General features: G+C 40.1%; 3 protein-coding genes across 5 annotated transcripts in view; 2 read left to right on the forward strand and 1 right to left on the reverse strand.

Annotated features, from left to right (window-relative positions):
* slc5a6b (solute carrier family 5 member 6) overlaps positions 1 to 10039 on the reverse strand; it is a 13501-nt gene extending 3462 nt beyond the window's left edge. The window contains exons 1-16 of one of the 2 annotated variants that reach the window (XM_030719069.1): positions 9930 to 10039; positions 9775 to 9831; positions 7779 to 8238; positions 7627 to 7692; positions 6086 to 6137; positions 5921 to 5988; positions 5263 to 5417; positions 4538 to 4678; positions 3349 to 3478; positions 2885 to 2973; positions 1394 to 1506; positions 1220 to 1290; positions 1050 to 1136; positions 783 to 934; positions 589 to 695; positions 379 to 500 (exon numbers count right to left, since the gene is read on the reverse strand). In XM_030719069.1, coding sequence (XP_030574929.1) covers positions 379 to 500; positions 589 to 695; positions 783 to 934; positions 1050 to 1136; positions 1220 to 1290; positions 1394 to 1506; positions 2885 to 2973; positions 3349 to 3478; positions 4538 to 4678; positions 5263 to 5417; positions 5921 to 5988; positions 6086 to 6137; positions 7627 to 7692; positions 7779 to 8126 — 1701 coding nt within the window. In that variant the 5' untranslated portion in view covers positions 8127 to 8238; positions 9775 to 9831; positions 9930 to 10039. The remainder of the gene's footprint in view (positions 1 to 378; positions 501 to 588; positions 696 to 782; positions 935 to 1049; positions 1137 to 1219; positions 1291 to 1393; positions 1507 to 2884; positions 2974 to 3348; positions 3479 to 4537; positions 4679 to 5262; positions 5418 to 5920; positions 5989 to 6085; positions 6138 to 7626; positions 7693 to 7778; positions 8239 to 9774; positions 9832 to 9929) is intronic. The other variant, XM_030719070.1, reaches the window with a different exon arrangement.
* Positions 10040 to 10061: 22 nt separating this feature from the next.
* On the forward strand, positions 10062 to 15782 carry cenpo (centromere protein O). The gene is made up of 6 exons (XM_030719071.1): positions 10062 to 10186; positions 10353 to 10531; positions 12509 to 12659; positions 12809 to 13080; positions 13747 to 13906; positions 14475 to 15782. Exons 1-6 carry the CDS (start codon positions 10165 to 10167, stop codon positions 14582 to 14584), a joined length of 894 nt encoding a protein of 297 aa, XP_030574931.1. The 5' UTR covers positions 10062 to 10164; the 3' UTR covers positions 14585 to 15782.
* Positions 15783 to 16487: 705 nt separating this feature from the next.
* On the forward strand, positions 16488 to 20231 carry tp53i3 (tumor protein p53 inducible protein 3). 2 transcript variants are annotated; one of them, XM_030719289.1, is made up of 7 exons: positions 16488 to 16620; positions 17677 to 17752; positions 17888 to 18061; positions 18227 to 18494; positions 18726 to 18938; positions 19637 to 19833; positions 20020 to 20231. In XM_030719289.1, exons 2-7 carry the CDS (start codon positions 17699 to 17701, stop codon positions 20215 to 20217), a joined length of 1104 nt encoding a protein of 367 aa, XP_030575149.1. In that variant the 5' UTR covers positions 16488 to 16620; positions 17677 to 17698; the 3' UTR covers positions 20218 to 20231. The 2 variants fall into 2 exon arrangements, with proteins under 2 accessions (XP_030575149.1, XP_030575148.1); XM_030719288.1 differs by lacking the exon at positions 16488 to 16620 and adding an exon at positions 16863 to 17116.
* Positions 20232 to 21298: the final 1067 nt, after the last annotated feature.

A 21298-nucleotide genomic window follows, 5' to 3' on the forward strand; every position in this document is an offset into this window, starting at 1 on the left:
TTTAAATCTGATATTGGATCCATACGTGATGCTTTGCTAACTGCATTTTTGTTCAATGTCTTGAAAAATAAATTCAAGTAACTGAAGTAAGTTTAACGTGAGCAAAACATATTAGATTGCAGTAATGTGATAAAGTTTCATTTGTTACATGTTATGTTACTATGACTGGTTACATTTAGGGTTGTGTTACTAGATCACATCAAGGGTGACAGACATGAATGTAAAATTAAGGTGATGATGCTGATTAGAGTTACACACTGAATTCTACCATTTAGCTTTATAATGTACCCATAATTTTTTGTTTAGTTGTTTATTGATGATGCTGTGACAATTTCCTGCAAAGGATTAATAAAGGATCTATCCATCCATCCTACTCACAGTTTGTCCCAGAGGAGTCACACAGCAGAGCTTCTTTTTCAGGTGTTCAGGTAGAAAACAAAAAAGTTTCCCTAACAAGGGATAAATTGTTCCTGGTGTCACATCTTCTTCCTTCATGGGACCTAAACAAAAACATCATTTTAAATTTATAATAAAACTGATACAAACAAAAGCTACGGATGATAAAGACACGTATAAGAACTCGCCTACCTGTGAGAAAGCTGATGATTAGCCCTATTAGAATGACTGTAGTGCAGTTGAACGCACTGTACCACATGTAGGACAATGAATAAAATCGCTTCAGTCCAGAGGGTTGGCTGAATAACAAAGATGATAAAAATGCTTAAGTTGTGAAATGACCACAATGAGGACAGCTTGCACTGTGTGCTCGGAGTGAGTCATACCTCAGAGTGACATTGCTGATTGCCGTCTGAATAGCAGCAGTCACGTTGGCAGCGCATTCAAGTGGTAGTGGTCTTGTGCTACGACTGAGGATGCTTCCAATGCTGAGCCAGAAAGCCACAACCAATCCTGCACCCAGACCTGCCAGAGCTCCCTGAAAACAATGAACACACACAAAAAACAAAACAGTATTTACTATTCTATTTACTATTATTTTAAATGTTCTCATCAATAGCTATCCAGTGATAAGAAGCCACAAGTTAACTTACGATAGAGTTGGCCCACGGGAAGAACATCCCGAGACAAAACAGACCGAGAATAGGCCCGCCAACCATGCCAAAGATTTTCAAAGCCACCTGCAGTTCAAACTCGGTAAACAATCTGTGCAAATTATTGAAGTATGCTGAATATTATAAGATCACACATGGTGCAAGCTTACCTGTAAAACTGAATCACCCATGAGGTGAGTGAGACAGGCCATGGCCAGGCAAAGCAGCCCATAGGACATAGCTTATTAAGGAGACACAAATTTAAACTTTAGACTCAAAGTGTCATTTTTTAATTCACTGCTTTGATTCACACATTGCAGAATTTAAAGTTTCAAAATGCCAACCTAAAGCTTTGGACAGCAGGGTTGCTCTCGCCTCTGTCATGGCGGGGTATTGCGGTTTAATGAGGTCCTCCATTGTTACAGTAGCTAAAGAGTTGAAGGCTGATGATATGGTGCTGCACAAGAATCGGGAAGAAAAATCAAAATATACATAACTGATGCCAACTTTAGAAAGCAAATTTAAAACATGTTTTACCTTTGGACTCTTGCAAATTAAGAGTTAATGTGAAAGCTAAGCAACCACAGTTACCACTTTGCATTATTTTATCTTCAAGAGAGAACAGGGGGGTGTTTCTGTGTTTCTCCAAGTATGCCTGCTTTCATCATTTAGGTAGTCAACATAACCTGCTCCACACCAGAGGGGCAATGAAGCAAGTTCAACATAAATAACCCGGCTTTCTTTATATTTGCTCGCTTGACAAAATCTACTACTCCAATCAGAGATAACAGCGATCACAACAGCGGTTATCAAGTTTTATTTTTTGTTAACCAAAGCTTTCTTCTTCAGGCTATGTGCATGCTCACATAAACACATACGTACACTAAATAAATTCATAAATTAAAAAAAAAATTCAGCACCTCCTACCATAGATAGATATCTATAAAGAATAAAACAAATATATAAAGTAAAATGCAACACTGTTGCTACAAATAAGGTATGAAAGTAATGCCGGAGAATTGCTCAGTGCTGCTGTTCATTTCTAATGTGATAGCTGCACATTAGAGCTCTGAAACATTTGACTTAATGCATTTAAAAACTAAATGTTACACAGTGTGTTCAGTTCTGATTGTGTTCCACAGCATAAGAAAGGAGAGGTGGACATCACGAGAGTTTGTTGCTTTGACTGAATGGGTATTCTGGGTGACAAACAGCCTACAAATGTAGCACCTTAGCTCTTTTTAATCTGTGACCTCGTAGCTACAATTCCAGCAGTATGAGAGAAACTTAGCAGCAAATTAGACCCAAATATAAAAGCATTTACATATTTACTGTTTCCCCAACCAAATAAATGTAAATTCCAGTGGCAAAACACACGCTGTTTGCGCTGCTATAACTTTACAGCTGGGATTTTATGTCACTTTTATGTCAGTGAAAGCACTGACTTAGGTTCAACATAGTGCACTAATCCATTAATCTTGCTTCGTAGTACACCCCTCAGGTTCACTCTGTGTGTGTGTGTGCAAGCTGTGCCCCACTGACAGTGAGATTGCATCACAAACACAAATTACAGCAAAGCAAGCATTTTTGGAGTATCTTCAGCTTTAATGGAGTTAAAAAAAAAAAAATTAAAAAATTAAAAAAAAATAAAAAACTGCTGTTGATTTTAGAAATGTAAGCTAAAATGTTTCCTATTTTAACAAAGATGCACATGAGCAACATGCATCAGGAACAATTTTGGAAATGATGATATGATAAGTGGATAAGGTTGAACAATGAGTTGCTATGCTGGGAGGGTTAGCATAAGCAGACTGAAACTATAGAAAGTCAAATACCTGAGGGCTGCACTAAATAAACAAGCAATGAAAAGTCCAGGCAGCCCAGGCAGACCGTGCAGCATGTCCATCACAAAATATATCACCATCTGTGGAAAACAAACTAAATACATTTTCCTGGAACCTTGCATTTGATTTGCATAAAATAATGTGTTGCCAAACAAAACAAAACACATTTTGTAACATCTCTGACATGCCAAACACCCGACACAATAAGGTTAATGTGATGAAAGGCGTCACCATAAAATATCCAAACATTCGCTGTTGTAGTTTATGTGCCCTGAGGGATGAAAGTCTGCATGAACATTTTTGATCACCTTTCATATTCACTTTTTGAGCTCCAGGAACCAGAAAAAAAAAAAAAAAAAAAAAAAAAACTATGATAGTTATAAAAAATACACATTACTTACAAAAAAAGAGGAAACATTATAAGATTAAAAGGAGAACATAGCACAGCAACTCACTGCATCCCGCGAAGAACTGGCCAGCTTGTCAGAGTGGTCCTCTCCACAGTAACGTGCAAACATGACCAGCCCCATCACACAGCTTAGAGCCAGAGCCAGCTGCAAGGAGGGAAACACCATGTAGCAAGACCTGCAGGGGGACAGGAATGTAAACAGTGTGATAGATTTTAGGTCAGCTTTGTGTATTTTTTTGTGCTCCTCCTTTTTGTGCTGATAACTTGCCAATTAATGTTTTCAGATTTTTGTTAATGCTCATCCGGTTGGCACTCCTACATTGGTGACAATGATAGGCCCACGACACCTCCAGAAAGCTCAAAAGTTGGAACAGGTGACCCAGTTTTACCCTTTTACCCCTCATGTTGGACATCTTGCAGCCCCATCAGAGTCTTTCCTCATCTTGCAAAGTAAATTGGTGCTTTGCAAAGCAGCTTGTGATAGTGACTTGATGGTTTGTTGGAAAGCCTGCCCTCAAACCCCTATGCTCTTGAGGAGCCTAGTTTCTGATGTGGCCATTTTTACTACAAATATCTGAAGAACATCTTAAACATCCACCCAGTTGTTGAGATACTTTCAGACCTATCCAGGATGTACTCTGCTATCACCTCATGACAGCTGAGAACTGGATAAGCAGAAAATGGATGGATGGTAAATGGACTATTAAACTAGCGCTTTTCTACTCTAATTGAGCACTCAAAGCGCTTATACAAGCGCTTTCATGCCCCATTCATACAAGCACTTCCATATGAATCTAAGCTAAGTGCTTTTACTGTCTAACATTCACATACATTCATACTCCAGTGCTTGCATCGGAGAGCAACCTGGGGGTCAGTATCTTTCCCAAGAATACTTTGGCATGCAGCCCAGAGCAGCCAGGAATCGAACTGCCAACCTTCTGATTGCTAGGTGACCTGCTCCACCTCCTGAGCCACAGTGGATGGAAGGATGGAAGGAAGGAAGGAAGGAAGGAAGTTCTTAAGATGCAAACATATAGGGCAGAGTGACTAACGCATGAACAGAAGGACCACAAGTTAATCTGAGAGCCACAGGCTTTAAATAAGCATGTGTGTACACACAAGCTAACTTGACTTAACATATTTAAAGACTCTTTCCATTTTGTTGTGTCATTAAAAACTGTCAGTTTGAGTTCACAATGAAGAATCTTTGCTTTAACGTCACATCCGCTGCATACCTGACAGCCTCTTTTTCTGTACGTGAGCTGAGGTATCTCTGGACCTGAGCCTGGTTCACACCATACAACGACAGCATGAGAAAGACCCCACCGACTGCAAGAGTCCAGAAGGTGTGTCTCTCTGTAGGATCTGGGTTTAGGCTGAATCATAGGAGAGAGAGAGAAGGCAGTTTAGATCATACGAAATCAAATGTATGCAATGTACGTACAATAAGCAGCATAATTTGAGTATCAGCACCTGCAGCAACAGGTGATGTTATTCTAACCAAATATACTAGTTGGAGGATAAAGTCCTGCATTAATTCACTTAAAAATGAGAAATATCTGATAAAACCTTTCTTAAAACTGCAGGAAAAAAAAAACATTTGAAAAGATTCAAGCAAGATTTGATGTATTTCCTCCCTCTTCTAAACAAGTGGAAGTTTCAATGCCACCTACAGGATGCTAATCTACATATGACCTATAGAATTGGTAACAGATTGTTATTTTTTGTTTGTGGGTCTGATTGCAAACTTTTTTGCAGATTTTCCACAGCCATTCCCGACGCTGGTTCCTTCGGATCTGCAAACCCATCAGCTACTTTGCTGATCACAAGTAACTCTTGTCCACTCCAGAAAGCTCTCAGTACCAAAAATCATGTCCTTTGCCTACAGATTCTACATACATATTCATATGAAGAATCTATATGTAGAGATTATTTTCTTTTACACAAACTTGGAACGCACTCGAGACCAGAGATGCGGTTTCCCTCCCAGACTTTCCTCCAAACATCAGCCACTCCTCCAGTCTTCTGCACTCCCACCACAATGACAGCCAGCTGCCCTGCAAACATCACAACAGTCTGAAAGACATCTGTCCAGATGACGGCCTTCAAACCACCCTGTGACGAACAGGAAACAAAAAACATTAAAAAACTACTTATCTAAATCAAAAATCACAATGTTTGTATTCATTCACATCGAATAAATAAAGACCCTTCACAAGATATTTAAAATGAGATCAGACTGAACTGGACATCCTGTTCAGAGTCATGGGGGCGGCTGGAGTCTATCCCAGCTGTCACAGGGTGAGAGGCAGGGTGCACCCTGTACAGGTACCCAGCCTGTCGCAGGGCTAACACAGAGACAGGCAACCATTCACACTCACATTCACACCTATGGGCAATTTAGAATCACCAATTAACCTAACCCCGCTAAGTGGAGGATGGATGGATGGACTGGACATTTGCATGTTGTGCAGGAAGCAAGTCATGCCTTTCAAGTTAAGCTCAATAAAAATCCCTCTTAACCCTAAAACACTAACGTCAGGTGACTTTCACCCACATTAAAGTGAGAGTGATAGTGTTACAAAATTCACATTAGTGTTCTAGGTGATTTAACTCACCAATGTTGTGTACAATGTGCACACTAGTCCAGTGGCCAGCACTGCTCCCCATAGTTCAAACCCAGTTACTGCAAGAAAACAGAGCAACCCACTGAACTACAACAGCCATTTAGTTCAATTCAATGAGTAAGATTAAAAAAAAAAAAAAAAATTACCTCTTCTTACCTGTATTTAGTGCAAAGGCAGGAGTATACACACAAACTCCCATATAGATAACCTGCAGTCAGGTAAAGAAATCAGAAATTTTTAAAGCAGGAAAAACTTTGAACTTCATGGTGTTACGTTCCCCCTAAAAAGTCTAGGGGGTTAGGGAGAAGTAACAAAAAGTGACCGGGTTGACAAAAGGAGACATGAGCAAAATTCTTAAAATAAAAGATTTTTATTAAGATTATAACAAAAAGAGACACGTCGCTATCACCTTTAAACAAAGGAAAAGAAAACACAGGAGTTATTCAACAAATGAAAACAATCACCTAAGGCAAGAGGCCTCACGCACCAAAACAAAACGGCACCCTCCTCTCCACTGAGCAGGAGTAAGCAGCTGCAACAACACACAGTTCACAAGTTGTGCCACAAAGGCAGTCTCTGGCAATCACTGCCCTGGATCGCTCTGCTCTCTGGCCTTAAGTACCCCAGCTTGATTGCTGAGTTGGGTCAGCTGTCCCAAAAGGGGTGGCACCCAAGGCTGGAGAGCACAAGCCACACCCAGTGGGCCAGGAAACCACAGCAGGCCCGGCTAGGGCCGTAACAATGCGCTTTATTATATTGGATGCACTAAAGCTGTCCACTAAAACTGCAAAGTGATATGTTTATTCTCCTTATAGCTTTGAGCTAAAAGAGAACATTACACTGAATTATTACAGTATGTCTGCTTAATATGAAACTACAGCTGGCCCAACCTAACAGAGCTACTGGGTATCACTTTTCTTCTTCTTTCGGTTGCTCCCTTTAGGGGTCACCACAGCCTCCATCTCACTCTATCCCTAGCATCCTCTTCTGTCCCACCAACCCTCTGCATGTGTTCCTTTACTACATCCATGAATCTTCTCTGTGGTCTTCCTCTTTTCACTGTTACACCTGTAACCCTGGCAGCTCCATATTCAACATCCTTTGTCCAACATATCCACTATCTCTTATGTGCACATGTCCAAATCATCTTAGCCTCAATGAAAATCTTAACATCTCCAGCTCTGCTTCATGTCATTTTTGTCAGTGCCACTATCTCTACATTACAGCAGGTCTCACTACCATCTTATGAACCTTCTCTTACACTATTGCCGCTATCCTTCTATCACAAATCACTCATCTCCAACCACTCCACCCTGCCTGCACTCTCTTCTTCACCTTATTTGGTTGACCCAGGTGTTTAAACTTGTCTACCTTCAGTATGTCTGCTCCTTGCAGCTTCACTGTTACACCTGCATCCCTCTCATTCACACATGTGCAATCTGTCTTGTTTTCTACCTCTTATAAATAAAAAGCATTTCCAAAAATATTCAGTACATTGAAGCTTACGCTTATTTAATGTTATGTTACATAAAAAAAATTCAAATGTGTTATACGTGGAAGGTTATTTATATTTTACTTCTGTGAAAAAGACAGCAGTGATATTATATTTGTGGCTGTCATATTTGAATATCAAGTATGAGGGTGGAAAAACCCTGCATCAGCATTTCCTGGCTTATTAAACTGCATATCACACTCACCATTTGAAAGATAAAGGTCAAAGTTCCACATATGCGCACTGCTTTGCTGAAGCGCAGCTCAAGGTACTGTGACACAAAACAATATAAGAAATGCAGGTTGTGACGCTTGCTTATACTGAGTACTGGTGAAAAATGAAAATGCTTTGACAAACCTCATAAGCACTGGAGACACGCAGTCGGTAAAACACTGGAATGAAAACATGAGCTGGAATGAAGAGGCCCAGGATGTAGGCGCAGCCGATGAACCAGTACTGAGTGCCGTGAGTGTAAATCTCTGCTGGTACGCCTATGATAGCCACGGCCGACTGGAATGAGGCAATGAGCGACAGGGAAACAGGAAGACAGTGCATGCTTCTGTCTGCCATTAAGAACTCTTGTGTCGTGCGCTGACGCCCACCAGACAGAGCATAATACAGCCCGATGCCCATAGAGGCAGTGAGTAAGACAGCGAAGATTACATAGTCTATAACCGTGAAGTACTTCTGGTCGGACAGGTCCATTTTCGTTGCCTCCTGGCTGCAGTTTGAGAGGATTGTGTGGTCCTGCACACACACTATCAGACAAATAGGAAACGTCCTTGTTCACACCCATCAGTCATAACAGTCCAACAACCTTGAAAGGAAACAAAAGAAAGCTGAATAAGATATGAATGTGAGGAGGCCTGTTTAGATATCCAGTTTACTTATTATTATTATTATTATTATTATTATTATTCCATCCAGACCCTTTTTTGCTTTTTAAAATCACAAACAAATCACTCTGCAAGAGTGGGAAAGAAACACATCTGCACACTGAATGTTCGTTGAGCTGCTTTTCTTAGAGATGTGTGTTTTTGCTCACATAAACAAAGCCAGTGCTGCCTCTGCCATGGCTAAACTGAAATGCCTGCAGCACAGCACCACTGTTAGATGAGAAAAATCTCCAATCTGAGTAATGTAATGTCACACAACCCCTCAGTGTGTCAACTTTAACCCCCCCCCCACTTGTGCTGATCCAAAAATAAGGTCAACTGTTTTGGAAATGGGAGGTTCAAAGGGGGAGGGTCCCTGCTCTTGTGCTAAAAAGACAACAACAGCAACCAGTCACTGTGAGTTTTGAAGGTCACTGACATCAAATGTTTCAACAAGCACTTCCAGCTGTGGCGAAGAGAGGTTAAAAGGTCATTTTAAAACGTGCTTTCCTATCACTCTATGCTGTTAATGTTTGGCATTGGCCACATGAAAATAATTCTGTGAAATCTATTCCTAACTTAATCACTGCTGCAGCATTTTATCTACGTCAAACAAAATTACCCAGGAAATTTATACAAGGAGCTTGGTTTTCAAATAAAAACTTGAGACATTTGTAGTTTTAGCATCACAAACAGGTGGATTTGCTGATTTTGTCTCATAGGTTAGTAAATTCATTATATCTGTAATTTTTTCACCACTGAATTGTTAACAACAAACAATAAAAAGATAAGGGCTTCTACCCTGGGATTTTTGTCTCCTGTCACCAAAATTTTTTTCACTTGTCAGGCAAACAGAAGTAAAAAACTACACTATGGAGCTACTAAAATCAGTGCTTAATCAATAAGTAAAATAATATCAATCACTACTGTGAGATCTCATTTTCATTGTTTCTTCATATTCAATTAGGGATTTTTGCCAGATAACAGTAAATAGTTAAAAAATAAAAATAAAAAATCCCTTGCTTTTCCCAAGAGCCCAAGGGGACGTACTCGGGTGTCCTGTTTTGATTTACATGCACATGAAAATAGATCAAATGAGAAGCTGAGAACATTTAATATCTACCAGAATAACTATTAATCTGTTTTCAAAATATCTTTGTACACCTCAAACCCCACGTAGGAAACACAAAATACACCAAGGTCACTAAAACCTCGCTGTTAAGTACTACAGCAAAACATGATGCAGGATTTTAAAAGTGACTTTCGCTTCACTTGGAGGCACTGTTGCTGTAGCTTAGATATTTTAGTTATAAATAACTACTCTTTAATGGACCCCGTAACTCCCAAGTCTCTCAGATTACCTGCATGACTAAACTGGATAAGAAGGAAAAAGAACAGGTAATCAAGATAGCATATGTGAGAGGAGACAGCGTGGTGACAGAAACACGAACAGGTAAAGCGGAATTGAACAGGCTCACCTTTGTACGGCAGCACTGCGAGGACTGGGGTGAGAGTCGCTGTCAGCAGCACCATGCCTGAGACGTTCAAGAGCACTACGTTAGTTAAAACATACTTGAGGAAGGTCTTTCCATTAATGAAATCACGATTTTTATGAAAATCGGGGTGAACATACTTTCTAAAAAGGTCACTCTTGTGCGTTTAAACTTGCGTCATCTTCAAAAGGTGTAAAGTACATATACCCTGCTAATCTCTAGCTCCATGTGATCGTAAACGGTTTTGAATTTTCTTCCGGGGTTCCAAGCGTGGGCGGTGTCGCTGCTATTGACGCAACAGCCGCCAAAATCAAAAACTTCCAGTGGAATCGGACCAGGCGCTTACAGAAAAATAAAGGGAAAGAGTTGCGAAACATGGAGGGAGCAACCGCGAAAGGTATTCTGAGTGAGGGCCATTAACTAGTTTAGCGACAGAGCTAGCTAGCTTATAAAGAATATAGTTGTGATGCAAAGCTTGTTAGCCCGCTAATGCTATGGGCTAATGTTTATTAGCCCATCGTTTGTGTCATTTAGGAGTTAGTAAAAGTATGTTTTATCCGCAGGTGTTTTGAGTCACCTGAGCCTGCTTGAAGTTCAAGCTCGGAGTCGTAAAGGTCAGCCTCAGCAGCAGAGCCGTGTGAAGGAGCCTCAGCAGCAGAGCCGTGTGAAGGAGCTGAAGGCTAAAGTTGAAGCCCTGAGGATCCAGAGAGAGCAGCTGAGGGCACAGATACAGATACACAAGGTTTGGTGACTCACGGTGGCAGAAGCTCCCTTAGCAGTCAAATATATACGCAGAGCATGTGATAAACTCAACTGTTTTTAGATATTCGTGTATTTAAAACTATAAGGCGTATTTATATTCTTTAAATATACAGTTTATACTATGATTTCATTATGAAGCTATGAAGCAGGAATAGTTTATATACAGTTTGCAAAAGTTTGAGCCACCCTTCATTCGGTTATATTTTGCTTCCGAGGAGGAGCCAGACTTTCTTCTCATTTTTAAAGGCTCATGGCTCTTCAGCCTTTCCTCATTTTAAAGAGGAAAGGCTCTTCAGGCTTTCTGGAGATCTTTAAAAGTTTTTTCTTTGGATATCGATTGCTTTGTCACTCTATAAATCACAGTTTTTGTAGTGTGGTCCTTGTACCGGACCATTTTCAGAGGAATGTTTTGTTTGTTAAGCCACTTAACACTGACCTATGACATACAAAAAACATGAAAGATAAGTCAGTTAGACAGGCATAGATAGTATTTTCGCACCAACAAGGTGATTCCCAAAGAGTTATTAGCTGAAAATATGGCATATTTCAGCATGCTGTGCAGTGTGTCCTATTAAAATATTAAACCGGGCAAGTGAAGGACAACAGAAGTGGTGGGCCTAATAAACTACAGCAGATGAACACTATCTGAAAGCCATGTCCTTAAGAAATAGGGGAGAAAAACAGCAAAGCTCTGATGCAGGACCTGAGAGATGTATTAGGCTCTTTAATGGATTCATTTACTGTTTGCCAAAAATTCATCAAAAATGGTCTCAGTGGAAGGCTGACTGTCAAGAAGCCATTCTTAAGGAAGGGGAAACAGGGAGAAAAGGCTGAGGTATGCAAAATTACACAAGAACTGTGCAGAAGATGATTGACAACGGGTCTTATGGAGTGATGCATCCGAATTTCAAAGTTTTATTTCAAATTGTTTTATGTATGTACAGAGGAGGTCAGGAGAGAGGTACAACAGTGAGTGTTTACAGCCATCTGTGGAACATGGTGGAGGCTTCCCCAGAGCCTGGACCTCAATGTCATTGAAGCAGTGTGGGATCATCTTGACTGAGAACAGAGCAAATGGTAGCCAACATCCAAAGAAGAACTTTGAATATCCTTCAAGAAGCCTGGAGACCTATTCCTGAAGGCTACTTAAAGAAATTACACAAAAGCTGCCTAAGAGAGTTCAGACTGTGCTGGAGAACAAAGGTGGTCATACCAAATATTGACTTTCAAGCTTGTTAAAATTGTACCTTACATGCAGTATTTCCATGTGTGTTTGCACATTTCAATAAATCTCTGCACCTATTTTGTGTTTTCCTAGCAAAATAAATTAAGAAATGAGGGGTGGCTCAAGACTTTTGCACATTACTGTATGCATGACTTCTTCATCAATGTGGTTAACAGCATTTCATTGTGAGTTATTTGTTTTGGATTAGCAACAAAACATGCACCTTTTGTAAATTTATTAACTGATTTTTCCAAAGGAGGAAAAAAGTGGATATCATATTAAATGGCTGCTTATCTTTGTGGAATTAGGATGTTTGATCCTAGCTGTTAAAAGCATTTATTTAGAAACATCCTTCAACCATGTTATGAGTGTTGATGTTGCATAGTTTGTCCATCACAGGACACTCTGCAACTTCACTGTTGGGAACAGGTGTTTGGAATACCACAAACACAAAGACCAGCTGTTACAGGTATGGGTCTTTAAAAATTCTGTTGGGCTTTAGGTCACCTATGCAGACTGACAGGTGCTAATTATGTGACCTGTACGTCTTTAAACTGGGAGGAAACTCGCACCAACAGAGTACGGAAAAAAGCCAGATCTGGATTGGTGTGAGGCAGCAGTGCTAAACCCTAGATCATAGTGCTATCTGATTTTACTCATATGATGCTCACGTCTGAGATGGATCTAAAACATTATAGCAGCTTCACATGTGGTTACACTTTCCTGTAACAGGACCTCCAGAGACTGAGATCGCGTATGAACAAACAGTGTGCAGATGAAGAAGGGGAGAACATGGAAGAAGACTTGGAAAACTCAAAACTTTTGCAGCTGATGGCCAGACATACTGAGCTGAAAGATCTTCTACATGCTCATCACCTCATTGGTATCAGCCTAGATACTTTATTACTCATATGGACGTGTTTTCACTGATACTTTCCAGTGTGTGTTAATGTCTCTCATACCTCAGATCTTTATTCATCTGTTTTAATCTTCATTTTTTTCCCACCCTATTTTATTTGCCAATATCATCAGGTGGGTATGACATCATAAAGTCTGACAAAGGTAAAGGAGTGTGTGTATCTATCGCAACGGCTTATGAGGGCGTCTTCTTAGACACGTTTAACCTGGAGATTGATTTGAAGCCAATGGTGAAGATTAGTCGCCACAACATCCCCCCCTTTATTCCGGTCAACGGCCTCGCTGAACAGAACAACATGCAGACAGACATGACGGCGTTTCTGGACATGCTCAGTCAGCATCTCAACGCCTTTGCAGGTCGCAAGCAGCAGCTGAAGCTTGTTCAGGTGCCAGACTTCACTTGTTTGTTAATATTTCACAAATTACAAACATCACCAGGATAATGTTGGCTCCATCATGTCAGGGTTCTTGGAGGGCAAAGCCATCTGTTCAGGTTTCTGAAGATAGGGTTAGATGGTTAGATTTTATATATATATATATATATATATATATATATATATATATATATATATATATATATATATATATATATGAGAATGAAAATCTCTGGGCGGATGTTTGGGCTTGTTGTTTTGCACCTTCACTGCACTATGGATAAAGCCGCTTTTAGCTGCTTCCTTGCCACAAGGGGTCACCACAGCGGGTAGCTCCAAGTGTTTGAGCTTTACAGATGCCGTTCCTTACACAACACCAAAGGAGATTCGTGCCTGTGGCTGAAATTGAACCAGCGACCTTTTGCTTGCCAAGCAAATGTGTGAAATGGATAAGAATATAAAAATCCAAAGTGCTGTTAGTGAGCAGCAGAAGTTTTAGTTATTGTCACTGAGGTTTTGTTCCATTCACAGATTTTGAAAGCCAAGAAACAATTATTATTAGACACAAAGTATTTATGGGTTTAAAAAAAAAAACAAACTCTTTTGTGTACAGTTCTTTCACTTAAAGAGTTTCTATTTGTTTGACCCTGTTGACTCTGTTCTCTTTTTTGTTTATAGGAGCAACACAAGTCAGTCGAGGTGATGGAGAGTAACGTTTTGTGTTCAGTACTAGTGCTGTTATTCACTCTGCCGAGAGAAAAGACGGCTGTGCTCTGCACACTGGACTACACAGATCACACCAGATGTCTCCCCACACGAGTCCACTTTGAAAGTGAAGGTAGGATTTTCATCTTTATTTTTGTTTTAAACACTCTGTTTCTTAATCTTTGAATTCAGGTGTTTTCAGTCCCACTGTCTCAGGTGTGTAAAATCATGCAGCCTTCCTTTACAAACATTTGTGAAAGAATGGATCATTGTAAAGTGCTCACTGAATTTGAGTGTAGTACTGATATAGGGTGCCACCACTGCAACAAGTCAGTTTGTGAAATGTCACCCCTCCTAGACATTCGACAATCAACTGTAAGGGGTATTATTTCAAAGTTGAAGTGTTTGGGATTCACAGTAACCCTGCCACAAAGTGGGAAGGCACTTAAAGTTAGAGAGCGGAGGCATATACTGTAAAAGTTGCCAGTGCTCTGCTGACACAATAACTGCAGAGATCAAACCTCCTCTGGTATTAATACCAGGAGCCTCATGGCATGGGTTTCCATGGCTGAGCAGCTCCTGTAGGTGTAATGTGTACATAACCCAGTACTGATGTTTTTATTAAAGAAATGTACAAAATTTAGAATATGGTAATATTGTTTAATGTGGATTTCCTTTTTTTTTGTTTGTTTTTTTTATAGACAAGCAGCTTTCTGATTCTCCAGAATGGAAGAAAAACTGGAGCTTACTTATGGAGACTCCTGTGCACAAAGCTTTACTAACCATGAAGGAAATGGGAAACATTGTTTAATTCATTCAGTAATATGTATAAAATTAGCTTTTTGTTGCATTTTGATATACATACTCATAGTTCATGATGAACACCTTCAGTTTGGTTTTTAAGGTTCTGAGTTGCGAGAGAGTAAAATCTCCAAACTTTCAAGTTCCTCTATGGAGGTTCCATAACTTCATCCATGCTGTCGTTATCTTTCAACTTCTCTATAAATGCTGTCACCCTCTTGTGTAAAGTCTCTCTCTGAAGCAGCCTCAGCCTCTCGATTTCCTCTTGGGCTTCCTGCTGTTGCCTGGCCAGTTCTTTTTCTGATATTGAGTCAATAGTTGCAATTTTTTTCATCTGCATAAGTGACAGGTTGCTTTGGATGTTGCCTCTGTGTCTCACTGAACTTGTGGGTTTAATTGACAGTGGGGGTGCTGATATGGACCGACCCCGCTCCACGAGTTCAGATCCTATATAGGAGTTGCTAGAACGCAGTCTTCCATGAGATGTGGAAATCCCCCTGCAGAAGTGTGTCTCTGCGTTTTTGTACTCGTCAATTTCTTTCAGAGCAATGCTGAGTGTAGCTTTTGGTTCGCAGACTTGTACCATCGCCACTCGTCTTGTTTCATGGATCAGTTTGTCCCTTCTCTGTTGAAGCATTTTCCGGGTGTATCTGTGCTGTTTGTCTAACATGTTCAGTTTGTGCTGCAGATCTCGGTCCTCCTTTTGGTTCAGCACTCTCAGCACTCCTTGACGTTCAGGTCCTCTGTAGATTTGCTCCATTATATCCAAGAACTAGAGGGAGGAAAGCATTTCTGAGCCCACTGTTTTGCTTTTGTTTTTAAATTAAAGCCAAAAAGAGAAATTTTATTACCTGATTTTTTTTTCTTTTTCTTTTGTGCACTGTTCCATTGAGGGCAGTCCAACAGGTATATTTGCTGCCATGGCTGTCTCAGCATATGTAATATAATAGCCTATTGTAAAGTGTCCAGTGAAAGGGGCTGTTGGTCAATGCAAGTGTGCAGTAATTGTTCATCAACACATTCCGTAGAGATTTAGTTTCAGCACAGTCAGTGTTTCTCATATATTACACAACTAATAAATATGACTGTGTTAAGTACTTCTCTGATTTTAAGCAGTTTCTGTTTCACACACTTCACTATTTAGAATGTAGTTTGTGATAAAGGTGATGTACTAATTTTAATCATAATAAAAATTAATTGTAAATGTACAGTTTGGGAAATAATTTCCTACATCATGGGTGGCCTCTTTTTTTTTTTTTTTAATATAAGTGTTGTGCAAATTTAGAGACTTGAGTTGAGCCAGATAACTATAATTTAGTTATCTTGTAAAATGTATCATCTATTAAAATTTACATTATAAAATTTATCTTTCTATTAGAATATCTACTATCTTAGCTAAGCTATATTTTCTTACATGTTGGCCTATTCTACACTAGCTTTCTAGAGTTATTGTTTTGGTGTTTTTAATATTGTGACAATCTGTTAACTGTTTTGATAATTTTAAACAAAAAAAAAAAAAACTAGGCTTTTCCCCATTTTGTTTAACAGCAGACTCAGCATCTTTATGCTTTATTTTTTCATTTTTGTATTTATGATGATATATCCCCGGGCTTTGGCAACTTATTTCAAGCAATGAAATAAGCAACATTAAAAATGTAAATGAACATTTGCAGCCTTAAGAGTGTCACCGACAGGAATATAATAAGAGAAGATATACTTTATTTATTTATTCCAAAAGTTGGGAAATTGCTGTGCTACAGCATGCAAAACATGAGGAAGCTGAATAAAATAATACAATATTACAGAAAAAATTAACAACTCTAGGTTATTAAATTTCTGTAACTGAACTGAAGTGTCCTGATTTTAACGATGAAAACAAAACTGCAAATTCTTGCAGTGCCCCTTTAACAAGCTCAGAGCCACCCCCTCTGGAGTTTGGTCCCTCCCGTGCCAAACTGAGGTCCAGGCTTGAAGATGGGACAGCAAAACTTCCCAAAAAGTCGCACAGTTACTTCAGAGTCGACCAGCTGTTGACATCGCTGGTTGGTAAGTTTATTCTCCGCAGTGCTTTGGCATAATTTACATTTATATAATGAACTATTCACTCGTTATCAGTTAATAAGCTGCTGCTTCCCTCGTTTTACTCCTGCTTGTAATACAGCTTAATCAATCAGGTCTGACGATTTAGATTGTTTAATCAAATAGACGCGGTCCACGGACATAATGTATGATATAGCTATCTGAAGGTGTTGGCAGTACAGCGCATGCGCATTACGGAAAAGGTCATTGCAGTCTAACGTAATAGTGGAACTTCAGTTTACTATTCACGGTTTCTATATTCCGTTTTTCCAACATCTCTTCTCTCTGTTCTGCTAAATAGTTTTGATATGTCTACATCCGCTTGTGTTCATGACCTGAATTCAACTGAGCAGCATTTTTTTTTTTTTAATTTTGTGGTTTACAAAGTTTTTGTTTCATGTACCAGTTTAGAGATACGAGATGACTTGTCAGAAGGAGACCCAAACTGTTTTTGCAACTTTAGGTGCTGACTTTGAGATTAATAACTGCAAAGAGACAAGTCGGTACCAGCTACTGTTAACAAATAACAGTGTGATGCTTTTTGTCTCAGCGTTTACTTTGATCTCATGCTTAGATATTATTTAAAACATGTAACAGCAACACCCTCTTTCAGAATCATTGACCTTGTTTAGCCCAGATAAACCAATGAACACTGAATACATTTGAACATAGTGGGAAAAAAGTCACCAAGAATACCAGTTACTAAAGGAGGGTATTCTATGCAAATAAGCTGGGTAAAGGCTTTATTTAATATGGACCACAGCATTAGTTTACTCCTAAGGTGTCACACCAGACGTGGTGATTTCTGGATTTCTGAGGACTATCTGTAAAAGAAAAGGAACTGAAGGATGTTTGCCTTTTTATATAGAGTGCTTAAACAGATACGTGGACGTGCAGAAACACTTAAGTCGTTATGATATTCTGCTGTATTATTAGTAGTATTTTTAATGATGATATATTTTCTGTAAGAGCTGGTGCTCTAACTACTTAATTTTTTTCCCTTTTTTGACACTCACATCACAGTTGCCCCTGCAAAGGCTATCTAATGCATCACATCCTGCAACCTGGAAGATTTTTACTCAGGAATACCTGCCAGACAGTGAGTGTTTTAACATTAAATTAAAGCCTCTATAAAGTTGTTTTCTTGTTGTGTTTGGCATACCACTTGCAGATTAAAAAGGTATTTATTTCAAGAAAAATATAGATCTACTGTATTTTCTACTCTGTTTTCTAGGCCTGGTGTAAGTGTTACGTTAGCATTGCCAAGATGATGCGGGCAGTGTGTGTTGATGTACCTGGAGGACCGGAGAATTTGCTGCTGCGAGCTGTTCCCAGACCGCAGCCTAAAGCAGGAGAAGTCCTGATTAAAGTTCATGCAGCTGCCCTCAACAGAGCAGACCTGTTGCAGGTACAATATATTATAGCAAACAGCTTACAGAGCATAACACAGAGCTATTATCTGCTGTAAATGTCATGACCTGCTTTCATTCATTAAAACGCAGTTGTCCTAATTCTGAATTATATCTAATTTTATATCTAATATATAAAAATAATTCTCTTGTGTTTTCCATAGAGGAGAGGCCTGTACCCACCTCCTGCTGGCGAGAGTGACATCATTGGCCTGGAGGTAGCTGGTACTGTCCACACACTGGGCGCAGGGGTGAAAATGCACTGGAAACCAGATGACCGGGTTATGGCTTTGCTCTGCGGAGGAGGATATGCAGAATATGTTTCTGTGCCTGAGGAGCTTCTCATGCCTGTGCCCTCTAATCTCTCACTGTGTCAGGCTGCTGGAATCCCAGAGGCCTGGCTTACGGCTTTTCAGCTGCTGGATTTTATTGGTATAGCAAAAATTTCTGTGAATGTTTTTCCTTAATTTATATATTTTAAATGGATAAACATGATAAAGATTAGAAAATGCAGTTCTTGGGTGCAAAAATATTCTGCTTACATCATGTCACAGTCACATTCCAAGCACATTGTAGCTTTACAAGCGCTATTTCTTGAATTAACAAGAGGCCAGTATCAAATTTGGTGCAAATTCTGTACTTGCCATCTGTCTTCTGCTCCAGCTCAGGTGAAGGAGGGTGAAGTGGTGCTGGTTCATGCTGGTGCCAGTGGAGTTGGAACAGCTGCTGTTCAGCTGGTTCGTCTGTTTGGGGCTGTGCCCGTTGTCACTGCAGGGAGCCCAGAAAAACTGAAGCTGGCTGAGAAATTGGGCGCAGCAGCTGGATTTAACTACAGAGAGGAAAGCTTCGCACAAGGAGTTCAAGACTTCACAGGAGGTGAATTATGCAACGAGACAGGCAAATCATTTTGCTGCAGGCAATGGGTGCAGTATCTCTGCTTATGATCACTAATGATTGTATTGTTTTTGAATACGCCTTATTGCTATCAAACATATTAATATTGCTATCAAACCGCCTTTGTTTCACAGGCTTTATATTGGAGTTTAATCCTTTCAACTGCTGCAGCAATCAGTGCTCAAGGCTACATAATTCTTCTATAGGTTTCTAATGAATGTAAATGCACACCAGAGACCTTTGGTAAACAACTCCATAACAAATCCTTGGGTAATTAATTTCTACTGAAGAAGCAAGTCAGAACATTTGGTGCCCTGGTAGCTCAGTGGTGGAGCAGGCAACCACATATATATGCCGCCCTGCAGTGCGGGCGGCGCAGGTTTGAGTCCCAGCCTGTCACCGATTTGCCTGTGTGTCATCCCTGTATCTTCCCCCTGTTTCCTCTCTGTCCACACTGCAAATAAAGCTGCTGTGGCCCCAAAAAAAAGAAGCAAGTCAGAACATGTGGTTTCATTTTTTGAGAGGCTAAGTCAGTGAAAGGGAAGTGAGGGCTTCTGTAATTATAGTCAGTAACAGTACATTTTTAGGGTTATTTTGAATCAAGGATTATTCCACTACTCAAAATGTTTGTGGTGAAAAAGCTGCATTCACTTGTGTAAGTAAAATCTGTAATTTCACAGGCAAGGGAGCAAACGTGATCCTTGACTGCATCGGTGGACGCAACTGGGAGCCAAATGTGAGCTCCTTAGCCATCGATGGCAGGTGGGTGCTGTACGGCACCATGGGAGGGAGGGCAGTAGAGGGAGATCTGCTGGGCAAACTGCTCTCCAAGCGAGGCCACTTGCTCACTAGCCTCCTCCGCTCGCGCAGCCTTCAGGTGAGAATTGAAAACATAAGTGACATAACAATTGCGTTTCCTCATCTCTGCGCTGACTCACGTTAGTGTGGCTCTCTTCCCTGGGTCTGGGTTTCCAAAATGAGGCAATGTGCTTGTGTTAGTTTTCTCTTGAATTCAGATGTCTGCAACTGGACCTGATTATTGCTTTGCATTTTCCTTCCACAGTACAAAGCAGACCTGGTGAGGGCTTTTACCGGCAGAGTGTTACCATATTTCTCAGACCAGCCTGCCACTCTGAGGCCAGTGATTGACAGGACTTTCAGCCTGGATGACATTGCGGAGGCTCATAGGCACATGGAAGCCAACAGAAACATGGGGAAGATTGTCGTCAGTGTGATTCCACAGAATGAGCAAACACAATGACAAACGCACACTGTAAACGTAAATTTTGTTTTGAATATTTTTTATTTACCAATAAAATTGATGAAATCACAGTATGTTTTTCATTTTCTGTTCTGTTTGTTGTTAAAATTACCGGCTGTGTTACTCTTATGTTTCTATCTTCTTTTCATTCAAAGGACTTTTCACCTGTCACAGTTTTCTTTCACATTTTTTACTAGTAGGATAGTAGTAGTTGCTGTAATTACAGAAATCTACAACAGTCACTCAAGTTTTGTGAATAGGGGGTTGTTTTGATTGTTGGGTTTTCTGTGTAATTATTGTAGGGTCTTTATCTTACAATATAAAGTTCTTGAGGCAACTGTTGTGATTTGGCGCTATATAAATAAAATCGAACAGGATAAGTGGAAGAGAATGGATGGATGGATGGATTGAACTTACAAAATTAACTAAAATAAAATAGACATAAGTTAGTTTTAATCTTTGCCAGTTTGGTGTAATTTTATTATCACAGCCTGCCTGATGAGGGTTTGGTGCATTTGTTTATTGAAACTTTGGTTGTGTACATGATTGTGAGTCAACTGACGTTTGTAGTGTAACAATACTTATTATGATTTTCCTAAATTTTGCCCCTGACAACAACCCTCCATCTTCTGCTTTCAACTGCCCCCTTTAGGGGTTTCCACAACAGATCACCTGGATCCATCTCACCCTATTCCTGACATTGTCCTACGCCACAACAACCCTCTGTGTAGCTACATCCATGAACCTCCTCTGTGGTCTTCCTCTTTTCCTTGTGAATGGTTGATGGTTGAGCTTCACTACCGCTACTTCTTGCAGCTTCAGTCTTATACCTGTCTCCCTCTTGTCCACACACATGTATTCTGTCTTGTTTCTACTGACTTTTACCCCTCTTCTCTCCAGAGAATACCTCCACCTCTCCAGGCTCTTTCCCACCTGCTCACTACAGATCACAATGTGAACATCCAAGTCCACAGAGACTCCTGCTTGACCTCATCTGTCAACCTGTCCATCACCACTACAAACAAGAAGATCTCTAATCTGATCCCTGTCCTGCACCACCCTCACATATCCCACTCCATAT

The sequence above is a fragment of the Archocentrus centrarchus genome, chromosome 22 (genome assembly GCF_007364275.1).
Source record: "Archocentrus centrarchus isolate MPI-CPG fArcCen1 chromosome 22, fArcCen1, whole genome shotgun sequence".
NCBI lineage: Eukaryota > Metazoa > Chordata > Actinopteri > Cichliformes > Cichlidae > Archocentrus > Archocentrus centrarchus.